Source organism: Acomys minous, assembly GCF_964271855.1.
Source record: "Acomys minous genome assembly, chromosome: 17".
NCBI classification, from domain to species: Eukaryota; Metazoa; Chordata; class Mammalia; order Rodentia; family Muridae; genus Acomys; species Acomys minous.
The window spans coordinates 12,277,654-12,301,624 of record NC_140500.1 but is presented as its reverse complement, the minus strand read 5'-3'; the positions used below and the strand labels follow the sequence as shown (position 1 = coordinate 12,301,624).

General features: G+C 42.5%; 1 protein-coding gene across 5 annotated transcripts in view; it reads right to left on the bottom strand.

The window, feature by feature from the left end:
* EPS8 (EGFR pathway substrate 8, signaling adaptor) overlaps positions 1-23,971 on the bottom strand; it is a 174,118-nt gene that overhangs the window by 36,217 nt on the left and 113,930 nt on the right. For 3 of the 5 annotated variants that reach the window (XM_084765399.1, XM_084765398.1, XM_084765400.1), the window contains 10 exons: positions 18,805-18,872; positions 17,591-17,752; positions 17,295-17,444; positions 13,482-13,564; positions 12,858-12,994; positions 10,228-10,301; positions 8,002-8,128; positions 5,817-5,905; positions 5,386-5,460; positions 1,687-1,835 (listed from right to left, as the gene is read on the bottom strand). In XM_084765399.1, the coding sequence (XP_084621525.1) occupies positions 1,687-1,835; positions 5,386-5,460; positions 5,817-5,905; positions 8,002-8,128; positions 10,228-10,301; positions 12,858-12,994; positions 13,482-13,564; positions 17,295-17,444; positions 17,591-17,752; positions 18,805-18,872 (1,114 nt within the window). Of the gene's footprint in view, positions 1-1,686; positions 1,836-5,385; positions 5,461-5,816; positions 5,906-8,001; positions 8,129-10,227; positions 10,302-12,857; positions 12,995-13,481; positions 13,565-17,294; positions 17,445-17,590; positions 17,753-18,804; positions 18,873-22,964; positions 23,082-23,971 lie in introns of those variants that run through there. The other 2 variants (XM_084765397.1, XM_084765396.1) reach the window with 2 other exon arrangements.

Here is a 23,971-nt window from a genome sequence, read left to right as displayed (position 1 = left end):
TGAAAGAATTTCATTTTGGTAAAACAGCATTCAAATTATATCTGAACATACACAGTAGCTGAAGTCCAGCAGGTAAGTGGGACTGTCTTGTGTGTGTCTCAATAAAAGAAAAAAGTGATGAATTGGTCCGCATCTTTTAGACTGGCCCTCCACAGGGGCAAGAACAAACCTTCAGAGACTAATTGCTAACTGATCACGATGCTGGGTTATTTTCTCTGAACAGGAAAAGAAAAAAGCATTGATGAAATAAAGTATGCTGAAGCGGGGTCGCATGAAGCTGGAAATGGCTCTATGATGAGCCTGGCTCGGCAGGTGTCAACTCTTGCTAACGGGCTTGCCCTCCTCAGTCTCGTTCTTGGCAAATGATGATTCTAAATTTATGCCCACATCTCTTTTGCAATGAGTGATGGCTCCAACCCCAGAGAGGGCTGATTCCTAAGGAGCCTGTGCTACACCATTAACACCCCCACGAGGCTTCTCTGCCTGTGGCAACTTTTGTCCCTGACCACAGGGGACTGATCTTGGAAGACAACTGCATGGGCTTGGTAGGCAGGCTGAGGCAGGAGGATAGCAAGTTCAAGACTAACCTGGGCAGGTAAATCAGCAACTTAACAAAACGTTTCTCAAAGTTAGGCAGAGTAAGAAAGAGTGGGGAGGAAAACCTAGACGTGACTATGTCATACTCTTTTTCACAGCGTTGGTCACCCTCCACAGCCTTCATGATCTGCTCCTTAACACAGCTGTGGAGCCTTTGTAACCAACCCTGCTTAGCTCTGGATGCCTCCTTTGTCACACTATTCTTCTTCTAACCTTTCTCCACACATGGATGACTCAAAGTCCCGCCTCCCTCATCTCTGACCTCTCACTGCTTCTTGTCTTCTTTTGTGCTTCTCTGTCGCCTGCTCTACACTACATATCCCACTGAAAGGCCACTTAGCGAGGAGATTCTGAACATCCATCACTTAAGATGCTGCGTGGGTTTAGGCCAATGAGCTGACCTTTCTGAGCCTTATTTCTTCATCTGTGAACAGAAATATCAGTAGTATTGCTATAAAATACATGGGAGAACACATTGCATGCTGTGCTTGTAGGATTGTGTATGTGTGTGTGTGTGTGTGTGTGTGTGTGTGTGTGTGTGTGCGTGCGCACATGTGCGCACTTATTCCTAGTTGGACTGTTAGCTGCTGGCTTGAAACACCAGCTCTTCCCTGAGAAACAGTTTCCCCCTTCTCTCCATCTTCTCCCTTCATGTCACCATGCCAGTGGGTCACAGTCAACTTATGTCCCACTCCTCCCCTTCTGCACACACTACACTTCCTTTACTTGGCAGCGTGCTTTTAATTAATTTCTTAAATTACCTCTACTCAGTCAACTCATGCCTGCGTGTGTGTTGGGGGCGGGTTTGGAATTCATAGCACACCTATGTTGACTCAGTTCTTTCCTTCTACCACACGGGGCTCAGGGATCGAACTCAGGTTGTTGGGTTTGGCAGCAAGCACCTTTACCCGCTGAGCCATCTCGCTGGCCCAAGTTGACAATAAGTTTTTCAGTGACATCCACTTCTTCATCCCAGAACGTGTAGTTCTTTTTACAGAATCTTACATGATTGCCTTCCTGGCTTAGTGCAACAGACAGGGAGTGCTCACAGCATCAGAGGTACTAACTGTTGATCTTCCGTGTGCTTACCTGACTTTTATCCATGTGTCGCCCAGTGACATCCACAGTTGCCGTTCATCTGCAGTGACTGTATAATTTAAGAAATCAACTGTATCTTTAGTCAACAGTGGGCTGAGGACTGAACTGGCCAGTTCAGGACCACCTGTTGCCTGGACCACCTAGATGGAGAACAAATCTTTTTAGCAAGAAAATGATTGTATACTCTTGAAATTTATGCACAAAAATCAATCCCAAAACTAAGCACTATTTCAATACGTTCAAATTAAAATTTGACGTATAACATATTATAGAGTGAAAAACAGCTTCTCAAATTGACTTACCCAGAATGAGGGTGAATTAATGTATAAAGTTAATAGTTTAAGGACATCATAGCACCTACATATTGGCTATAAGCATCTATTATTTTCCCAGGTATAAGCTAATGGCTATGCAGAGACTCCTTAGGTACTAACTTAATCATCTGTTATTTTTAGGATACCAATTGCAAATAGCAAATCTATTATGCCAACATGGAAAACTATGGCTGCAGAAAGAATGCTGTTGGCAGAGAGAGAGAAAAGCCTTCAGTCATCAGTTCACACTGTGTCTGTCAAGATGTATGAAATTGAAATGGACCTGGGCAGGGAGGGAGAGAGAGAGAAGAGGGAGAGGAGGGGAGAGGAGGGATGGGGAAGAGAGGTGCAGTGACAGGTGGTACCCCCCTCCACGCTCCCCAGAATTCAATTCTAGGATATTTCCCTGATTTGATATGGACAATTTAATGGCCGATGGGAAACAGGTGCATGTTTTGATAAGCAAAAACAATGACAACCCTGTGTCTGAGAGCCGCTCCACCCGCGCCTCCCAGGAGCCACGGCCTGGCTGAGGGAGGCTCGTTATCTCACGGCAGAAGGGATAGGTAGAGACTGTTAGAATCTCGCCCCTCTGAGGTGTGCCACATGAAAAAAGAGGTGTTTGGGTGTTTAGTTTTGTTTTGGGTTGGTTTTTGGTTTGTCTTTTGAATGGCTCTAGACTGAGACAACATCTCTCAGGTCAGGGACTCTGCGTAGGCCATGCTGTTTTGTGCCTCTGTAAAGATGGGCTTCTCTATGTCCCCTAGAGACCTCTCCTCCACCCATTGTCCAACTCAGGGGCCACATCTTTCGGGAATCATTAACACCAGCATGATTCTGATATGGGGCTCACTCGGTCCTCAAACAATTTGTGCACAGTAGTGACACACTACATTAGAGCATAAAGCTTTTTTTTTTCCCAATTTCCCTTGATGCAACTGCCTTTAAATTGAAGAGGACAGATCACTGGTGGAAGCAATACAAACACTGAGAAGAAAAGATGGTGGGGGAAAACTTTAAACTGACTTTACTGGAACACAAACCACCCCAACTGCACTAGAGTTTCTGTTTTGTTTTGTGTCTTTGGATTTTTTTTAAGACAAATTCTCACTTTGCAGTCTATGCTGATTTTTCCCTTCCTGTGTAGCCCATTCTGGCTTTAAGCTCACAGAAATCACCTTTCCTCAGGCTCCCAGGTGCTGGGAGCACAGGTGTGAGCCGACATGGCAGGGTCAATTCTTTTTGGTTTGTTGTTTTAGATTTCTCAAAGAAAAGTCTACCACGTAACTCAGGCTAGCCTGGAACTCACTATTCTACTGCAGCCTTGAAAGTGCCGGGACCGCAGGCGCATGTGCCGCCACGCCCAACTTTGGCGCTGCACCTTTTAACTTCTAGCCTTAAAAGCACTTGCAGAATACATGCAGAGAGTAAAAGAGTGAAAGAGTAGACTGCTGTGCCCTCTGGCTTAGCAGAGGGGAGAGGAAACAGAGTAGAGAAGCACTAAGTGCTACAGCTCGTGGTTTCCTATCAAGAAATCCAGAGGATGTGCACGCACGTCAATTCACCATGGACACGAGGCACACTGAACATAGAGGGGAGGGGCTTGCAATCAAAACACTCAGCCCTAAATAAGTGTGCTTCCTCGGCTCCCTGACCAAGTAAAGTGTCTCCCTTGGAGCAACCACAGGATTGTTATGGCAAGAACACTGATAAGTTGTCCTTTTGGAGGAAGGCAAACGTAAAACGAGTAGATGTTTTCAGATGGGCAGCCTGATCACGGTGGCTAACTGTGAGTTAGGGACATGACTTGAGGTAGTTACTACATACTTATGTCAACTCTGTGAGAAAGAAAATGGACAACTTTTGTGAGCATTTGATAACACTAAGTTACCAACAAAGGTGTTAAACAATAAAGAATAAAATTTTGCTAGTGAGCAGTGTTGATTTCTTCCATTTTGGACGAGGTGGATCTTGTTGATTCATTGTTTCTGCTGTTTTGTATTTTTTGAGATTGGGTCTTCTAAGGCTCTGGGCAGCTCTCAAGCCAAGTAGGCTGTCCTTGAACTCTTGACCCCAGGCCTCAGTCTCAGGAGTGCAGGATTGCCAACTGCTGGAACCAAATCAGCCTGGTCTGATTTTTTTAAAGAGTTGTTATTGAGACTAATTCAACAATGACTAGGCTGTTAGAAATTCAATATAGGACAATATGCGGGCACTTTCATCAATGGTTAACGTCACCAGGACAGTAACAATAGACTTTCAGGCCCTGCTCTGTTAGTGATCACTCCTCCATCCATGCCTGCAATGCTACTGAGTCTAGCCTATGTAAAGCGAAGCTGCACTCAGGTCCACCTCCAGGGCTTTCCTAGTCATCTCTGGGAAGGCAGCAGGACATCTATACCTCTGTTTCCTTGATTTTTCTCTTTTCGTAAAACTTTAATAAAAACGTATGAGAAATATTATTTAGTTTTACCTGGTTTCAATTAACATTAAAGAACTCAATGATACAAATTTTCAGATGTTACAAATGGGGGGAAATGGCTACTTTGCACTTTGCATGGCAATATCTTTAGCCCTTAGGGGGGGAAATTACATAAGTGAAAGAGCAGTCGTATGTTGAGAACGATGTTCATGCTGCTTTGTCAGTCCATTAGAAAACAAAGCCAGACAGTCAAGGCTACACAGGGAAATCCTGGCTCAAAAAACCAAAAAATTAAAAAATTAAAAAAAAAACAAAACAGGCTTGAAGAAATGGCTGAGTAGTTAACAGCAAGTATGGCTCTTCCAGATGACCTGATTGAGGACTCACAAGTTGTTCAAAACTTATGCTCAAGGGATCTGATGCCCTCTTCTGTTTTCTTAGGACATCTCTCTCTCTCTCTCTCTCTCTCTCTCTCTCTCTCTCTCTCTCTCTCTCTCACACACACACACACACACACACACACACACACACACACACACACACAAAACAAGTAAAAATAAATAAATTTAAGTCATCTATTCTTTGGATTGAATGAGCCATTTATTGCCACTCAACATATTCCTGCCTTGCCCAGTAAAGCCTAGCACATTTGCGTGTGAATTCCTAAACATGAGTCCATTGAATCTTCCCAGTTCTGGAAAACAAGATGTTTGTGACAACACTAGGTTGGGATAAACTGCTATTGTAATGTAAACGTGTGTGTACCAAGTCCCCAGCTGTAAGTGAGGAGTGTGTTCTTTTAAGCTCTCCAACTTTACATTCTCAGAGATTACTCACAAGGTAAGAAAAACAGGACCCATGTAAGACAATCAAAGAAACACAGCTAAATAATCCAGACCCTTGGGTGGAAGACATACAAAGAACGGTTGCTTTGTTTAAGCTACTAACGCTCACCATATTCAGTGGAGTAAACAAGAAGTGAACCAGATCTGAAGCACTTGGGTTCTGGATATGAGACTTGAGCTTGGCCTGTGACAGTAAGAAAACAAACACATCACCGCAATGCAATCACCCAAGGACAAAGAGCAGCCCAATGCCGACCAGAAGGAGACGTCTTTCCTGGCTCTTCTGCTCAGAAAGGATCCATCAGCGTGCAGCCCACGAGGGGAAGGGCAATCAGCCAAGAAACAACCGGCGTTGCTTTTCATCTACGTTTCTCCAACACGCATGCCTTGCCATCTCATGGTATAACTAAAGGCCAATCAAAACACACACCCACAAATCTACAGGGACAATGGCATCTCTTAATTTAATTTTCAGGAACATTTGGCTAGCCTTTGATCTTTTCCATCTGCTTCTTCCAATTGTATATAAAGTACACCTACCAGAAGGTTGAATCCATGTTTAAACTTCTGGAAACAGTCAACAAATTCATCAGGAGGTGGTGGTTTTGCCCTCAGTGTTAAAACACCCTCTAATAAATAAAAAGAGCAGAGAGCAGAGAGCAGATGAGAACAGATTCACAAAAAAGTTTATTAAATGAAAAAAAAAAAAAGAACCCTACAGTTGTGTCCACAGCTGGAAGATTATGCCATTTGTGGAACTTCACTCTACAACACCTCTTATTCCAATAAATTAAGAAGATCCTAAGTTTGAACAGCTTCCTCTACCAGTAGACACTCCCAATGACTCATTCAGTTCTATAAATATGACTTGAAATCTTCCTATGTTCCAGGAATCTTGTCACTATTATAAAGACTATAAAATTGAGTAAGTGACAAGCCCTGCTTTCAGTGGCCTTGAAAAATAATAGAACAAAGTAACAGGTGTGTTACTTTCCTGATGTCACTGCAGGAGACTATATTGGTTGGGCAAAAAAGACCATGAATGCTATACTAAAAATTTCTTTCAAGTAACTTTGTTTTTCTCAAGACAGGGTTTCTCTGTGTAATAGCATTGGCTGTCCTGGAGCTAGCTCTGTAGACCAGGTTGGTCTCAAACTCACATTTGCATCTGGAGTGCTGGGATTGAAGGAGTGCTCCAAATAACTTTTAAGAGGGGATTTGAAAAGCTCGGCCCACCTCCCCCACCTCCCATCCCTACCCCCAGAGTAGTTTGTAGAAATAGCATGATAAGATTAAAATAACATCTGGAGTAAAAGAGAAAGTGCATGCACACAAAGCAAGCAACATAAATCCAGAGAAATGTGAGAATGAGGACGCAGACTTTGCTTGTATCATGGGTGACCTTGGATGTCAAGGTAAGAAGTGACATTCCAATCAACAGCCCATAGAACTATGCATGCTGCGGGACAGAAGTTCAAGGACTCCAACTTAGAGTTCTAAGAAGAGTATTCTATCAGCTGTAGCATGCCTGTAACCCTACTAGAGAGGAGGAGCAAGAAGGGTCAGGAGCTCAAGGTCATCCTTAACTTTATAGCAACTTTGAGGCCAGCTATGAGAGCATGTTTCAAAGACTGATTGATTGGTTGAGTGACTGATGGACTGGTTCTCCTTATAGTACAGAAGATTAGAGGGTTGAAAACTGCTTTCAAGCTGGGTCAAAGTGATGACAGCTTCAACTGGATGCTGACTACAAGACTGAAATAAAGTGGATATAGTTAAAATTGGGAAAATAAAACAAAGCAGCTATATGCTCGAGAAAAGGAACATGGAGTTCTTGGTTCTAAGCTTGGATGACCTGGAGACACAATGTACTTTTTAAGAAAACAGAAGAGGGGGCTGGAAACACCACAGAACACCTCATTACAGAATGAGTAGAAGAGATGAACGCTAAGCCATCCACACCCAGGATAACATGAAGGCTGTACACTGCCCCAGGGGCAGTGGGAAGATCTGAAGTCAGCTGTAAGGCGTGAGATGTGTACTAACTCTTATTCAGTGTGTGCCATTTGCCAGAGGAAATATAAACACTGCCCGTATACATACTTTTATACATTCCAAGCCATTTTGTTTACAATTAGTATTATTATTTTTTAAGCAAGGTCTTTTTTATCCCAGGCTGTCCTGGAACTAAAAATAATCCTCCTGCATCAGCTTCCTGAGTGCTGGGATTCCAGGCCCAGTTTTTGAGACATTTCAAACACTGGACTTCAGTACCATGCTTCAGAATTGCTTCTAGGCAACTTTGAATGTGAATGAACAATTTGTAGTTTTGTGTTAATGATTCAAATACACTGATATTTCAAAATTCTTTGATAAGAAAGTAAATTTTTGATGTTAAAAACCGTTTGTATATTTACAATGAAATAACTCTACATAAAAGAACAGCATTAGGGGCAGAAACCAATTTTTACCCGCTCATGAAAGCTACAGATGGATGGCCACTGCCTAATCTCGGAGTCATGTGACTTAAAGGTAGAGCCAGCTTGAAACCAACATGAGCTCTTTGCCTCTACTTGAACCTCCAGTGGCGCCCGAAATACAGACCTTGGGCCAAGCTCAGCACAGGGTAGTTGTTTAGAATGGCCCAAGCTCACCCAGGCCGAGAGTGAGGGAGCCCCACTCACCCGTGGGGCCGACAGCCTTAGACCGAGGACCCCCCACTCACCTCCAGGTCCTTTTCTCTTGCTTTTCTTGCTCTTCTTCCTTTTAGAAAGCTCAGAAAATGCTTCCGCTGCTTTTTGGAGCTTTGTGATAAAAAACTCAATGTCATCCAAAATATGGTTCAAGATTTGCTGGAATTGGAAATAACAGAACGAGATATAAAAACTAAGGAAAACCTAATTTTCCTCTAGCTGTATCATGCTAGTTAGCACAGGAGAAGAGAAAAATGACCATCCTTCAAATCCATCACTACTTCTAAGAAAACATATGTGTGCCTCTGTGCGTGCATGTGTGCATGTGTGTGTGTGTGTGTGTGTGTGTGTGTGTGTGTGTGAACATATATACACACCTTAAGTCTCACCTCCATGCCTCTCTCAAGCTTAATTTTGCTGCATTTCCAATGTTATCAAGGAAGCATTCACACATGTAATCCTTATTAATTACTTTAAATTGCCCTGATTTTCCCACAGTGTTCCCCCACACAAAGCTGGGGGCGGGGTTAGGAGAAACATTTTGTTAGGAGAGCAACAGGCATTTTTGTTCTGCAAATAACTGCACCGTAAAGGCTCTGACAATGCTACTGCATATACCCATTATAGCATGGGGACCTAGAAACACACAGCCCATGGGCAACAGAAGGCCTCAAGATGACTGCTCCGCACAGCAGACTTGGCAAACAAATGCCCGCCAGAGACCGCTCCAATTATCTTTTATATTTCAGTCTTAGCTTCCTCTAGTGTAAAGGAAGGAATCTTCATATTAAAGACTAAAAGTAGGGCCTGATGAACACTTAAGTATTACATACTGTGATATAAAAATTAAAGTCTAGGGCTAGAGAGAGAGAGATGGGGGGGGGGCTCAGGGGTAAACAGTGCATTCTGCTTTTGTAGAAATCCAAAGTTCAGTTCCCAGCATTCCCTTTGGGCAGCTCACAACTACCTGTAACTCCAGCTCCAGGTGACCTTATCTGGCCTCTGCAGGCACCAGCACACGCACACGTGATTAAGAGTGAAAACCTTTTAAAAATTAAATTCTGAATGTCAAATTCCTTTCAATGATTGTTCAAAAGATTCTGGAAACACGTATAGTTTAAAAGGGAAATAAATAACGCATAATATAATGGACACAGCCACTCTGCAAGCTAATTGCTATGAAGTGAAAATAAGTACAGCATTAGTCTTTATAAAACATTAAAACTTACATATTTCTACCTTAAATGATCACATAACTTTTCTTTTTAAGGTATATTCTAAAATATATTTTTATTTCCATTTTCCATTTTCATGACGGTGGTGTGTGTGTGTGTGTGTGTGTGTGTGTGTGTGTGTGTGTTCACACTTGTATGTGAGTGGGCACATGTGTGAAGAGGTGCATGTTGTTTCCCATGCATGTACTTAGGTATGCGCACATAGGTGTACATGTGCAGACCCAGTGCTGAGGTCCTGAATCATCCTCTATTCCTCTTCCTCCTTTAACAATGAGGGAGAGTCGCTCACTGAACTTGCACCAACAATGGTCCTCTTGCTAGGTAGCCATCGGCCACCGCACCCATCAGTCCTATCGAGTTGAACTCATCTTCACGTTCTTGAAGCAAGCACTTGAGCCTGAGCAGCCAACCCTCAACTCCTAAAATCCCTCAACAACAAACCAAGAGAGAGTATGAGAGTATGTGTGTGTGTGTGTGTGTGTGTGTGTGTGTGTGTGTGTATGTGTGTGTGTGTGTATTGTTGTTGTTTGTTGGTGTTGGTGTTGGTGGTGTTTTTCAAGACAGAGTCTCTCTGTGTAGCCTTGGCTGTCCTAGACTTGCTTTGTAAACCAGGCTGGCCTTGAACTCACAACGATCCACCTGCTTCTGCCTCCCGAGTGCTGGGATTAAAGGCGTGGCACCACCATGCCCGGTGAGAACAAATATTAAAAGGAGATCTCAACTTGGAACCACAATCTATGAAAAAAGTAAAAACCAGACCATGCCCCCACTTTGGTAATTCAAGTTTATTCCCTTTGTAAACTGGCTAAGTGCTTTCTTTTAGGAGAGATAAAAGTCTAGCTGGATACTAAGAAGGAAAAGGTGGCTAAGGGAAAATTCAAGGGACATCATAATGAACGCTGAGAAGAGAAAATATACTTTCTGCCAACCTGTTCTGTTAAATCCCTTTTGTCTCAGTGTCTTTACTTCCCCCTCTTTACAACGCGGAGGGGCTGATGACCTAACCCTGACGGCTGGACTCACCACGTCCCTGTCGATCCGGGCTGCCATCATCTCGGGCGTCTCTTCCTGCTCGTGGTACTGCCGGGGCTTCTCGACTAAAAGGAAAGAAGAATTGTAAGACTTTCTCTGTCCCATTAAAATGAAAACATGGAAGCAGCGAGAAAAGAATTCCAGTTGCAAAGCAAGTCAAAGGACACTCATGGCTCATGAACAACATGTTTGTCACAGGTACCAGGAGCATCGGGCACAGAGAGTAAGTAGACTGGCCTGCCCACCTATGTAAACTTCATTTGCCTGTTATGCCTCCCTTCTGGCTCTTGCCTATGTCAGCTCTCAATATAGCCAAGCCTGACTCAGCACTCTTAATTTCTTCAGAAGAAACAAACCAGCATTTAAGCATCTCTTGTGAAACGATGATGAAATAAGTCCCAATGCAACAGAGTTGATAGCTGCGTGTGTGTGTGTGTGTGTGTGTGTGTGTGTGTGTGTGTGTGTGTATGCGTCTGCATGCACATATATGTGTACGTGTGTGTGTGTGTGTGCCTGTACATGTATGTGTGTATGCAAACACAAATGCTTGAAGGGGTGCCTGTGCATATGTATGTGCATGTGTGTAAAACAAAAACAAAAGCCAGGGGTCAAGCTTAGGTATCATGTCCATCTTATTCTACCCATCTTTTGAGACAGTCTCTCACGGAGCCCGGAAGTTGCCAATTCCTGGAGCTAGCTGGGCTATCAAGCAAGTCTTGATCTCTTGTCTTCCCCCTCATGAGCTGGGATTACAGACACTCGCCTTTATACCTGGCTTTTTCACCTGGGCACCGGGAATGGGACTCAGCTCCTCTTGCTAACGTGGCAAGTACTCCACCGGCTGAACAACCTTCCCAGCCTGGGTGGCTAGTCCCTCCACGTCCCACCCCTGTGACTATAATAAAAGCTCTGCGATTCTGAGAGCACAGTGATTTCTCAATTCTCGTTGTAAAGTAAGCAGAAAACCCACAGCATTTGGGTCATTGATCTTAAATCATATGCCTTGAGATAAATACTGAATACACGTCTCAAAAGCACTCAAAATGTTAAGAAAGCTCAAATGTGAATGTTTGTCATGCGACCTCCATCACAGATTTCTTCCTGAGGTGAGTTAATTAGCACTGTGGTAATATTGACAGCTGGTGCAAGTATTTCAGAGTACATTAAATTCAAAGGCATATGGCTGGGACAGGAGCAATAGATCACGAAGGGTGGAGATAGCGCTCACGATGCATCACCATGACTCATGAGCTTTGATGCAGAGAACTGGCAAAACACACTGAAAACCTAGAACCCCTATTTCTCCTTTATGCTAACATTGTCCAGACACATGGAGCACATGCAGAAAGGAACAGGAATCACTGGGCCACACGTAACTGTATTATTAGCTGTAACTATTTGAGCTCATCAATCTGCACACAGTCAAGCTTGCCAGTTAGCTGCTATTTTACACGTGGCTGCTGCTTGCTTGGTACCATGGTGTACCATGGAAGGCAGGAAACTAAACTTGAAACACAGCCATTAGGAACTAACTCCAAAGGGGATCAAATGTAGGGGCTCTTGCCTGCAATCCCTCCACTCTGGAAGCTGAGGCAGGTGTGTCGGGGCTAGCTCGGGCTATGTAGTGACCTCTCTCAAAATACAGGGCTAAACGGGAAGACTATGTCTCAGAGGAGGAAAAGAAGGGGTCTCTGAGAGACTCTATGACATCATCTGGGAGCAAAGTGAGCAGAAGATGTTTATTTACAAAACATTTAGGGGTCTCAGGTACCACGGCCACCTTTCTGCTGAACTTGTTTTTGGAAGACAAGGTTACTCTGTTTGGATAAGCAGTAAGCTAGAAGTTGAACCTTGCCTCATTGTAAGTTTAACAGATAACAATGCCAGGAATATTTTATGCAAATCTAATAAGAGCTCAGAAATACCTGAGTATAAATTCTTTTATTGTAGAATTATATTAGATTGCATACACTTCCTACATCTCTAGTTAGGATATCTTTAACTTAAGATGTCTTCTCTTCACATCAAGACAATTTGGCACCCCTCTTTCTCTCTCTCTCTCTCACACACACACCGCCACTACCACCACCACCACCACCACCAACAACAACAACAACAACAACACAACAACTATTCAGACATCCTCCAGCAAACAATACCAGTAAAACTCACTATAAGTTCACAATAATCACAGGCCACTGTAAATCCTCGACTTTCAAAAATCATTTTAAAAACAAAGTGAACTGTTAGAAATGGATGTAATTCTTAAAGCAGAAGCTGTTAATGTTCTTTGACACTGACGCTTACATTCCTATGCTGGCTGTGACTACAGTATTTTGGGCTTTTGGGCTTCTCTCTGGCACATGTCCTATTATCATGCTTGTAACTGGGAGTCAAGTGAAACTTCCTCGCTTGGTAGTAAATAAATGGCTGCGGCCCTCACAGAGTATTAAATGGCTGGCATCAATTCTCATGGATAATAACCTTAACAGCAATCAAGACTTAACTTTATCACACCCAAGATTTAATCCCTTACAATGAGCTGTAGCCTACAGAAGAATGTGAAAGACTGAGTGACACCACAACCCTGTGGCTCCTCAGTAGTAGCTCTGGGTACTTACAGTCACCCTGGTCAGCTGCCCAGGCAGACCAGGCTGCCACTCGGCTTCTGACATCCACCTGTGTGACTGTCCCTGGCGGCACAGGGGCCGGAGCTCTGGGAGGAGGGGGGATTCCAGGGTCTGCCTTGGCAATCATCCTAAAAGTGAAAAGCAAATTAATAGGTTGGGCTGCTGCTGTCTCTCCTTCTGTGACAACATTCAGTTCTCTCAAGCGGTGGGATTTCCCCTTCTGCCTCCGGAGTAAATGACCGCCAAGGAAAGGCGGATTGCCAACCCACTCCACCGTGGCTGCTGGTAAGTTGCCGAGACACAGAAATACAGAAAAATTTAAATTTCATGGGAAACAACGTTGAATTTTTGTCTAAGTCATATAATATTTTAAAAGCTTTTGGGCACATGGTTTATACATGGGGCAGTAACCCTGGGTCACCTTGAGAAGCTGTGCAGGATACAGAATTGGTGATGGGGCAGATAGGGACTGACAAGGCGGTGAGAGCAAGCTAGTGAGAATAAAGGTTGTGGCTTAAAAAGGAGAATGATTCCCCTCTACTGAGAATGATTGCTCTAAACCCTCAGGAGCAAAGAGTAGACGTGCTGTCCAATCCTATCATTTTACAAACTTACCTGAGGGCCTCAGGTCGCCTCTTCTGTTTCCCGCCTTTACTGTCACTGATCGCACTTTCAATATCCTCACTAATTAGGTTTGCCTGCAAGGAGAGATGAGTTATCAGAAGGCCGTAGGCTTGTCTGAGTTTTGATATAAAGATTGAAACAGAAAAAAAAAAATCATGTGCATTGTTTGCATCGGTAAGCGTCTTGGTGTAATGCAAATAGGAAGACAGTTTTAACATCTGCCTTAAAAATATGACTCTGGTTTGTAATAGTGAATTTTATAGTGACAGAACTCAAATATTGATTCTTAAGGTTAATCTAAGTCCAGATTCCTTCCCAAGAACCCAATATAAAAAGGCAAATGCAGAAAGGAAAGAGGTGGGAGAAACAGGCTCATGGCTGATGGGTCCCTCCCCTCCTCCCGCTCCCCAGGGGAATCTGTTAACCCACTAAAACAATCGGCAGGCCCAACAGAGATGCTTGAGCTTAAGGCAAACCTACACATACGGTTGGATCTGCAGTGTTGCTGCAAGGCCACACATTAAAGGCCAGATCAGCCTTCAAACGGGAGATGGTGGAAAGAAGAGACGTCAGAGGAGTGTGCTCTTAAGGAGGACAGTGGGGTTGCCAGATACTTCCTGTCTCTCTCTTTTCACTTCCTGTTTTCTATGAAGTGAACAGCAATTCTACCACACACTTCCTCCTCCCACAGACCTTTCTATCAAGGTACGAAGGCAAGGTACCAAAGAGAAGGCTCCGAAACCAGGAGGAAACCAGATCTTTCCTCTTTATAAGTTTCTTAGCTCAGGTGCTTTGCCACAGTGATGGAAAGTTCACACAGCACTGCAGCCACAGGGTGGATCTCAGCTCTAGACTGCATCCATTTGCATAGCCACTTTATTTTTCCATTTCAGGTAAGAATCAACGATCTGCCACCATGAAATTTTCCACTATTTTCCCAACAAGACCATTGATTAGATTCTCTTGGGAATGCAAATGAGGTTTGTAACGAAGGTGTTAATTTTTCTTGGTTATGAAATTTATTTGTAGCTTGTAACTATCACCGTATATAAGGTTGTTGCTCATGTATTCATTTTCTATTTTTGTGCTTGTATGCTCTGTGTAATTATGTATATTTTTCTCAGACATATGAGTCACATATTCTTTAACAGTAAGCACTGATGAGCATAAAAATTTAGAACTGATGGAAATCTTCAAGATCATCTAGTTTATTTGAGAGAGAGAAAGCGTGTGTGTGTGTGTGTGTGTGTGTGTGTGCGTGCGCGCGCGTGTATATGCATGTGTCGTGCGTGTGTGCATGTGTGTGTGTGCACATGTGTGTGCATGTATATGCATGTGGCTGTGTGCATGTGTGAGCATGCATATGCACATGCATGTGTGTGTGTGTGTGTGTGTGTGTGTGTGTGTGTGTTGCTTAGGCACAGTGGTACACATCAGAAAGCAACCTCAGGTGATGTTTCTCACCTCATACCTTGCCTGAGGCAGGCTTTTGGTTGAGTAGCCCTACAAAAAAATTCTCCTGTCTCTGCATCTCATTCTCCCTGGAGGCATGCAAGGATTATAGGTGCACACTTCCACAGCTGGCTTTACACAGGTTCTGGGGGTTCAGACTTTGGTACTTAGACATGTGCACCAAGCCTTTCATCCATTAACCATCACCCTCAACCTTTGTTTATTCTCCCTTAATTTTCTGAGGAAAACTAGGTGAAACAGCCTCGTCTGAATCAGGTTTGAAATAAGATTACACTGTGATGGATCTGAGGACAGTGTCATTCCCTTAGAACATTCTAGTCCAACATACTCTAGATGCCCAACATAAGGCCAAGGGCCTCTGTTATATGGAGGACTAAAATTGAAAGTGTCTAGACCCTTGAACTTCTATGAAGAAAGTTATCATCATAAAGGAGGCAAATGTACCATATGGCATCCCATAATAAAAATTTAAACTCAAAAAGTGTTATCACAAGATGTTCCACACACAAACTAGTTACATCTCATAGCAAGGTACCTGCATTAAGTTAGCAAGAAAAGCATGCCTCATAAAGGGAGTGTGGCATCAGGGAGTAAGTGAGTGTGTGAGTGTGAGTGTGTGTGTGTGTGTGTGTATACAGACATATACATACATATATATATACATACACATATATATACACATATATGTATATGTGTATATATATATCCTTAAAGTCATTAAAATAATTCATAAATTCCAAAAGTTACAGTACATAAAAAGTTGATGAACATCCAACTACAAGTTACTTAAAAAACACAGTTCCTTTCAAGTAAGAGTTTGATAATCATCTATGGAATAAATTAAAATTAGGAAAAAACCCAAAATATACTGTTAACAACAGTCTTCATATGCTACGGCTTAATGTCAAAGAAATGCTGACAAGATCAAGTGATTCTTTGCGCTGGTCTAAAATCTCTCTACTAGATAAAAGTTACAAATAAAGCTCTGCTCTGGGAGCATACTGCGGTGGCCTGACTGAGACCTGTTCCTCTGATTTATGAACACTGGGCCCCCACTAGGCAGTTGTTAAAGGAACTACATCATTCGGGAAGATTATAAGTCTCTGACAACTTCCAGTTGACTCTCTCTGCACCCTGTTCCTGCTACCACACCTGCTGTGTGCGCCCATGACAGCCCACCATGACAGACTTCTGCCCCCCCAACCCCCAATGCTATAAATTCAATTAAACCCTTTCCTTCCCTAAGTTGATTGGACAGCAACAGAGGAGAAACTAGGCCAGGTGCCAAACAACCAAAGGTAATTTCTCTTTTAGAAAAATCAACTCCGAAAATTAAGACATCCAATATTGAAGATAAATTCTAAGGTTCAAAAAAGTGTCACAAATTATAGTCATTTAGAAATTATAGTTAGACTGTAAAATAAAAATTTGGAGGTGCTAGCAAATTATTATTGGTAACTATGCACAACTGTTTCTCATTTCCCATAGAGATTATAAATCCTGAACAAAGTTTCAAGTAACATAATTAAATGGTAAATTTGAAATCAACACTATGAGACAGTCTAGGTCTCTCACTGAAAGAATACAAGCTCTGAGGATAGTGAGGAACAGAATAGAATTGTAGCACAATTAATTATTGTTTATCCACGCAGCATGATTTTTTATTGATCTCATTTGAGTTATATGTGCAGGGCCCCTGCTAAGAATTTCATACATCATCTATGCTTTGTAAACAGATAGACAACACACATCTATGTTTGATTCCTAATTTTTAACAGGCTCTTACTCTAAAGGCCAGGCTGATCTCTGACTAGCAGCAATCCTCCTGCCTCACCCTCCTGAGTGGTGGAATTACAAGTAAGAGCCATCATGCCATGCCTCGAGTTTTTTTTTTTTAACATAGTTATCAACTTTCCTCTTTTGTTTACTTGAGTGGAAAAAAATGAGGGAAGACACTTAGGTACTGGTTTTCATTATCACATTCCCGGCATCTTAAACCCTGACACCTAATAGCTGAGTGACCATGGTGGGTCATTTGAAAGCTTCAGAACATTTTTGAAGCGGGTTACGGGAGGAACTAGGACCTGGGAAATGCCTCCACTGTTCTTGTGGAGGATGGGAATTTAGCACCTGGCACCCACATCAGGAAGCTCACGATTGTTTATAATCCCAGCTCCTGGGGATCTGACACACCCTTCTGGCCTCTCTGGGTACCTGCATGCACATGCACATACACATTCACAGAAAACACACACACACACACACACACACACACACACACACACACACACACACACACAGAAATAATGGGAGGTTGAGTCACTCTTTTACCTTAACCTCATCACACTGGAAAAGGTGAAGATCTGGTTTGCTCTGGGTCGCTTCTTTGCATACCAAGGCAAGAATGGAATCATAACTGCATGCATGCACCACAGCTTGGCAATGCTGGATTGTACTTAAAGGAAAATTCTCCAATTCATTCTACAAAATAAATAAATAAATAAATAAATAAATATTGGATAGTGTCAAACATCCACTCATGTTCTGAGAATCTGTCCTGATTGAATGCATTGATATTTGTGGGACATTGTTGAAGGAAAACAATAGCATAAGCCTCATAAACTTGCCTTTGATTCTAAATCAATCAGGCTCACAGCTCGGTCATCCACTTGGAGAATCATGTCTTGAGTCCATACTTTGCCCTTGGCATCAAGCAACTTCAGCTTCCTTATTCCGTCATCAACAGTTATCATAGCATCTTTCCGATCCAGCACAAAGGTAGTCAGATGCTTGTGGTCCGCAAAAAAAGGGAAGAAAAGAAAAACTTTCAACACATAAACAAAGGCCTCTCAGTACACACTTTCCAAAAGGGAGAAGGCTTTGTGTAATGGAGTCAGTTAACAGAAACTGAAAGGATGAATACACTACGACCTCAGCTATTGTACTGAGGGGTGGGGCTGAGTGTGCTTTTGTTGAACACACAAAATAATATCTTGATTTGTAAGGTTCTGAACCTGTTTCGTGCTGAGTCACGTGGAGCTACAACAGCAGTGTATAAAAACAAATTCTTGACAGTAAAAATCACAAACAAGCATTGTCGTTAAATTAGGGACTCCTCACCTTGCTCAGATACCTATTTAAATGCTGCACAGTAGCAGCAAGCCCAGTGGTCACAACAACATCCTGGGCACCTACTCGGGACCAGTGGCTATGGTACTGTTTTCTAGCAACTGCCACGGACGCCCTCTCCTGAAACCACTTTATTGAAATGAAATGGTTTCGTTTTAATTAGACATGCTTGAGATAAGCAGACAACTGAAAACAGCAACTTAGAAATGATGTCTCTGCTTACATATTTTCCACTATAAACAGGGGCTGTTTTCATTCTAATTAAGAACAAAGGCCAAAAAAAAAAAAAGAGATGTAATATGAATAAATTAATAAAATAAAAAAAACAAAGGTCTTCAAAACTAAAAAGAAAATGGTGTCTAATAAAAGCTAGTAATGACATTCAATAAAAATAAATATAAAGTTGAGCTACTTTGTGTATCAAAGTTTAATTTCAGCATGAAATGGGAGCCTTTCTCTTGTTTTAACTGGGCTAGCAATGGCCAGTGAATAACAGTTATTATTGCAATCTATTTATTATGAAGCCACAAATTCTCACAATAGCTTCACATGTAACCTCTCAGTTTTACAAAAGAAAAAAATCTAGATGAAAGATCCACATAAACCAAAATAAATCCTATTCGATTAAAATGAAACTCAATTCTTATTTCACTCCCAATCTGTATGCCCCTTAAGAGTCATCCTAAGGACTGGCAGGAACAATTCTTCTTACTTCCACTCGGTACTGGGACACATCGGACACACTGCTGACGCTGTCTCGGGCATAGTTCTTCCTTTGTTCTGAAAGATAAGTTTTGAGAAGCCATTATTTAGCTCCTAGTAGGCTTGAGTTCGTATGCGGGAGTCACATGGCACCTTGGAAGCTAGCCTATCTCACGCATGAATACAGCAGCTGTCAAACCCCCGTGATGAGCTGTATCTGAAGACACTCATCACTCAGAGGCAATACCAAGATCATGAGAAAAACCAACAGCACATAAGAACCCTTGAGCCCCATTTAAATCTTCAGAGTCCCAAATGTTAAGATTGTAAATTTCCTAGGTTTTAAATATTTTATGAACTGTGCATATGCACATGTTTGTGAGAATATACGCACATAAGTACAGGAGTTGGAGAGGAGCAGAAGGGAGGCACTGGATCCTCTGGAGCTGGAGGTACAGGCAGTTATGAGCTGTCCCGTGTGGGTACTGGGAACTGAACTCTGGCCGTCCACCAAATAGTTACACTCTTAACCACAAGGGGCTCCCACCGGCCCCCAACACTGTAAGTTCTAAGGTCATTGAGTGTATAGGCTTTATTAATCAGGAACCTATTGTTTATGAAAAAGATAAAAAAAAAACAGCTTGCAAATTTCATCTGTTGATGTGTGGAGGCCAAAATATAACTGCAAACGCTGTCATAGGTACCATATTATATGAAGGGGAGGACTATTTAAAATAGACGCTGCAAGGGCCATCTCCTTCCCAATGTCCAAATGAGGGACAACGTTAGAGGAGATTCCAAACTGATTCAATCCCAAGAATTGTCACAAGCACTAACAACTGTCACATACCAACAGAACACACAAAGGAGAATCTCAGAATTATAGAGACAAGCTGGTAGGGAAAATGAGTCAGCTAAGTAGACAGCTGCTGCATCAAACTACTCAGCAGGCAGAAGAAAAAAAGAACACTTTTTAAAAGATGCTGCAAAACCAAGAAAAAAAAAGATTATCAATATTTGACATTTGTTAATTTCCAATCAAATAATTTATTTGGGATTTTTTGATTATTGGTTTTTTGTTTGTTTGTTTGTTTTTTTAATTTTGTCTAAGGCAGAATGCTTGGGTGGAAAAGAAAGGACCTAGTAGGTGATCAGGGGACTCTGTGATTCTAAATCTAACTTTGAGTTTGTCCCTAAGTATGAAGCTAGACTTGGGCAAGAGTCTTAGTGGTCTGGGTCTTAGAGAGTTTACTGTAAACAAAGGGTTAAACAAGTTAAATGTAAAGGAAGGACCTTAAAGCCTTAAAGCTTTGGCAAACTTAAGTGTTTGCCCTTGGTTTTGTTCATGCTTGCATGCACGCATGCATGTGCATATTTTTGTCTGTATGTCTATATGTCATATATGTTGTATGTATATATTGTATGTATATGTATGCATGTATGTATGAATGTATGTTTCTTTTCACTTCTAGATGTTCTACACTGAAAGGATCTGTAAAAATTAAAGGAAGACAAAGTAGAAAAATATAAAGTACATATGTACACCCAAAACACTAGAATCTAATGTTTTAAGAAACTTGACAAATTACTGATTTGCAAATATATGAAAGCAATGATTTTTTCCAATTCATATTTATCTAGGAACCGTCCGTGTTTCTCTTATCTCCAGTCATGCTGTCCTGGCCTACTCTGGTTTTGCTTTTGCAGCATTAAAACGATTCAATAGAAGCACACACTGCACAGACTTCACTCTTGGCTACCTTTCTTTTTTTGTTTGGATGATGATCGGAAGAAGTACGCTCCGTCTGTTCCTACCAAAACAGTGTGGTCAGCAGAAAGATCTGGCTTCACCTGCGGTTTTCCCAGAGCCCACACCTGCCCCTGTAACATACTTCACAGGTGAAACCAACTGAACCATGGCTTTGCGAGCAGCTGAGGGTCAGTGTGAGACTCTACTACGTGGACAACTGTGGAAAACCCTCCGTAACACACGGAACACGACATATAACTCATGGAGACATCTGACAAGTGCACTTTTAGAAGGAACCGCTACTTCAAAATCATGGGTTCATCAGGTTCTCACTCAACTCTCCGGCAGAGCCTCAGAACTCGAGATTTGACCTGTGGATAGCAGAGGAAATGGCGGTGGTTGCCATGGCACCCGATGACTGGGTGATATGGTGGCTCCAGGATATTCAGATGCTTGGCTGGGTCTTCCAGATAACATGATTGGCAAACACAGGTGCAGGGCCTGAATGCTGTATGAGGTTTTTGGTTATGAAGAAGTAAAGTTTCAGCCCCAGATTTCAGAACACAGGGTATGTCAGCCACAGGAAAACATAACTCACAGGAGCAGGAAGTGACTAGCATGACAGCAAGTGTCCCTCTGACTGCAAGAAAGTGAACTGTCGCTCCTAATATTCCTAACTTGCCTTCATTACCACGCCTCACAATACATAAGATATATGTCACAGAGAAAGTACCTCAGGAAGGCCCTTCAAGATGTATTAATGTCGTAAAAATGATTTAAGAAAGGAAAATAATTCCGGTGATCTAACATCAAGAGCTACAGTTCACTGTTGACATCTGAGTAGGCAATTTTGAAAGGACAAAGCTGGAAGTCAACTGTAGCGTCTGTTTTGAGGAGAATCCTACGCGCTTCTAAGTCCAGTGGTAAAGAGCACCCTGGTCCCTGAGCTGAAAACCTTGCAAAGCCTTGGAACAGCATGAGGGGCATGAATGGACGCTTTCTACATTCTGTTCCCCAATGGAGCCAGCAAGAAGCAGCCATGGAAAATCTCCACTTTGTCTCACAGTGGTTCTCACCCTTGGCTACCCATGGCCATGGGCTTCAGAACCACTTTGTAGGCCCCACTCTAAAAGATTCCCGTGCACTACGTCAGCGTTCATCAGGCCACTGGGATTTATAAAGCTCCCGAAGGTACTGGGATGTGGAGACAGTGGTATAACTTTCCACTCCAGAACTCATGAAAATACCACCTCATCTACTGTAGTCCCCTTGAGAGACAATGCTGCCGTTTGTGTTAGGGTGTAAATAACAGACAAATGGCACACTAAATAACAAATAAATAAATTTGGGTGTGGAGTTCTGAGTTTCTTCAACTCCCTATGCAAAAGCCAGTGTCTCTCCATCACCTGCCTGACCCTCCTGCCCTTTCTGCTTTCTTCCCCTTCCCCCATTCCCCACTTTCTTCCTCTATCTCAAAATAAAGTATACCTAGCAACAACTTTGTTTTCTTTGAATGACACTAATTGTGTTTCACTATTTTTTTTTCCCCTATTAGGTTTAATTCCATGGAACAGAATACACAAACATGCTCAGACAGATTAAATTCAATAAATAATGAGACAAATTCTTTGCAGATCATTTAGCACTAGGCTGGTATGCTCTTACAAAACTAACAGCCAATCGTAAGGACAGAAATATTGCATTGCAGTTTCATTGGACTGCTCAGTTTTCACAACTGCACCTCCTCAGGTAAACTGGTATTGGTCCTAATGTTTATTTTAGCTACTTTGTTCTCTATGGCAATATTTAAAAGAGTTAATATTTGGGCTGGAGAGACGGCTCAGAGGTTAAGAGCACTGACTGCTCTTCCAGAGGTCTTGTATTCAATTCCCAGTAACCACATGGTGACTCACAACCATCTATAATGTGATCTGATGCCCTCTTCTGGCCTACAGGTGTACATGCAGGCAGAGCACTGTATACATAACAAATAAATGAGTCTTTTTTTAAAAAAGTTAATATTCAGGTACACAGCTGAGGCTGTAACCTTTTTCTTTTTCATTTCTCAGAACACAATGCCTGGACCATTAAACAAACAAACAAAAAACGCAACAAAGAGCAACTTCAGAAGAATGTCTATCTAAATAAAACAAGAGGCTGAAGTCCATAGCGCCATATTCCATAGTCTTAACAATAACAACAGCAACAACAAAATTTCAACCAATAACAACTCCAAATAGCTTCAGGAAGTCCCTGAAACTAACCAGACTCACTAGGCCCTTCCCTGCCAAAGTAAGCAAGCGATAAAAGAGAGTCACTCTCAGGAGAGCAAAGCGGAGCTGCAAGCGAGACTGTGAGAGCAGACCAGCTGGCCGGAAGAAGCAGAGACCAGCTGAGCTGCCTGAAGAGGGTTAGATTACCTGAAGAAAGGGCACTCTGCGACATACTGAACTGCCTGCAGGCTGTGCAGTATGCTCCAGCTTCCCAGCTTTGTGAGCTGTTACCAGGGCTGGTGCGGGCTTCGGTTGACGCAGCTGTCTTTGAGTCATTTCTGCTTCTGTAAATAACCCCCTCACCTACATTCCTGTAAGTAATTGCAGTAAAACTCATGGTTCACCAAGTTGGACTCTGCTGGTGTCTGTACTTTGATCTGCCAAGGGCTCTGGTCTGGTGTGAGTAGACGTGTGTGTTGCACTTCCCAGGAAGGGTTTTGCCACACAACACCAGTACCACAGGTGTGCCTGGTGCCTACAGAGGCTAGAGGAGGGTATCTTGGAAATGAAATAACAAATGGTTATAAACCACTAGGTGGGTCCTGGGAATTGAACCTGGGTCCCTCTGCAAGCACAGCAAGTGCTCTTAACCGCTGAGCCATCTTTACAGTCCCAGGATGTCTGTCTACTTTACACATGTAATTTAAACTTCCGATTTAGCTGATTCTGTCACAGCATAACTCAAGACACATCTCACCTCTCTTTCCTGAATAAAAGATATTAAAAGCCACTTGCTATCTTGAAATAATGTCCCCATCAGTTTTACTAGATTAAAAAAAATCTTGTGTGTATAAAAGGGGGAGTCGTGGCAAGAGTGACAGTAAGGGACAACGGCAGGAGTCCGTTTTCTCCAGGCCGTACCCCAGGATCAAACTCAGATCCTCAGTCTTGGCAGTGGCAGCTTGTATCTCCCTGTCCCACCCCAAATTATTTAGTATTCTTAACGTGTGTGTGTTTGTGTTTGTGTGTGTGTGTGTGTGTGTGTGTGTGTGTTCTGAATGCATTACTTTTCACTCTCCAGTTACCACCAAGCTCCTGGCACTTTGTTAATCCTTTATATTCACTCTACAAGCAGCTCTTGAGCACAAAGTATACACTAGCCACTGTGCTGATCAAAAAGCATGGGGAGCCCTGCGCTGAACAAGACAAATGGA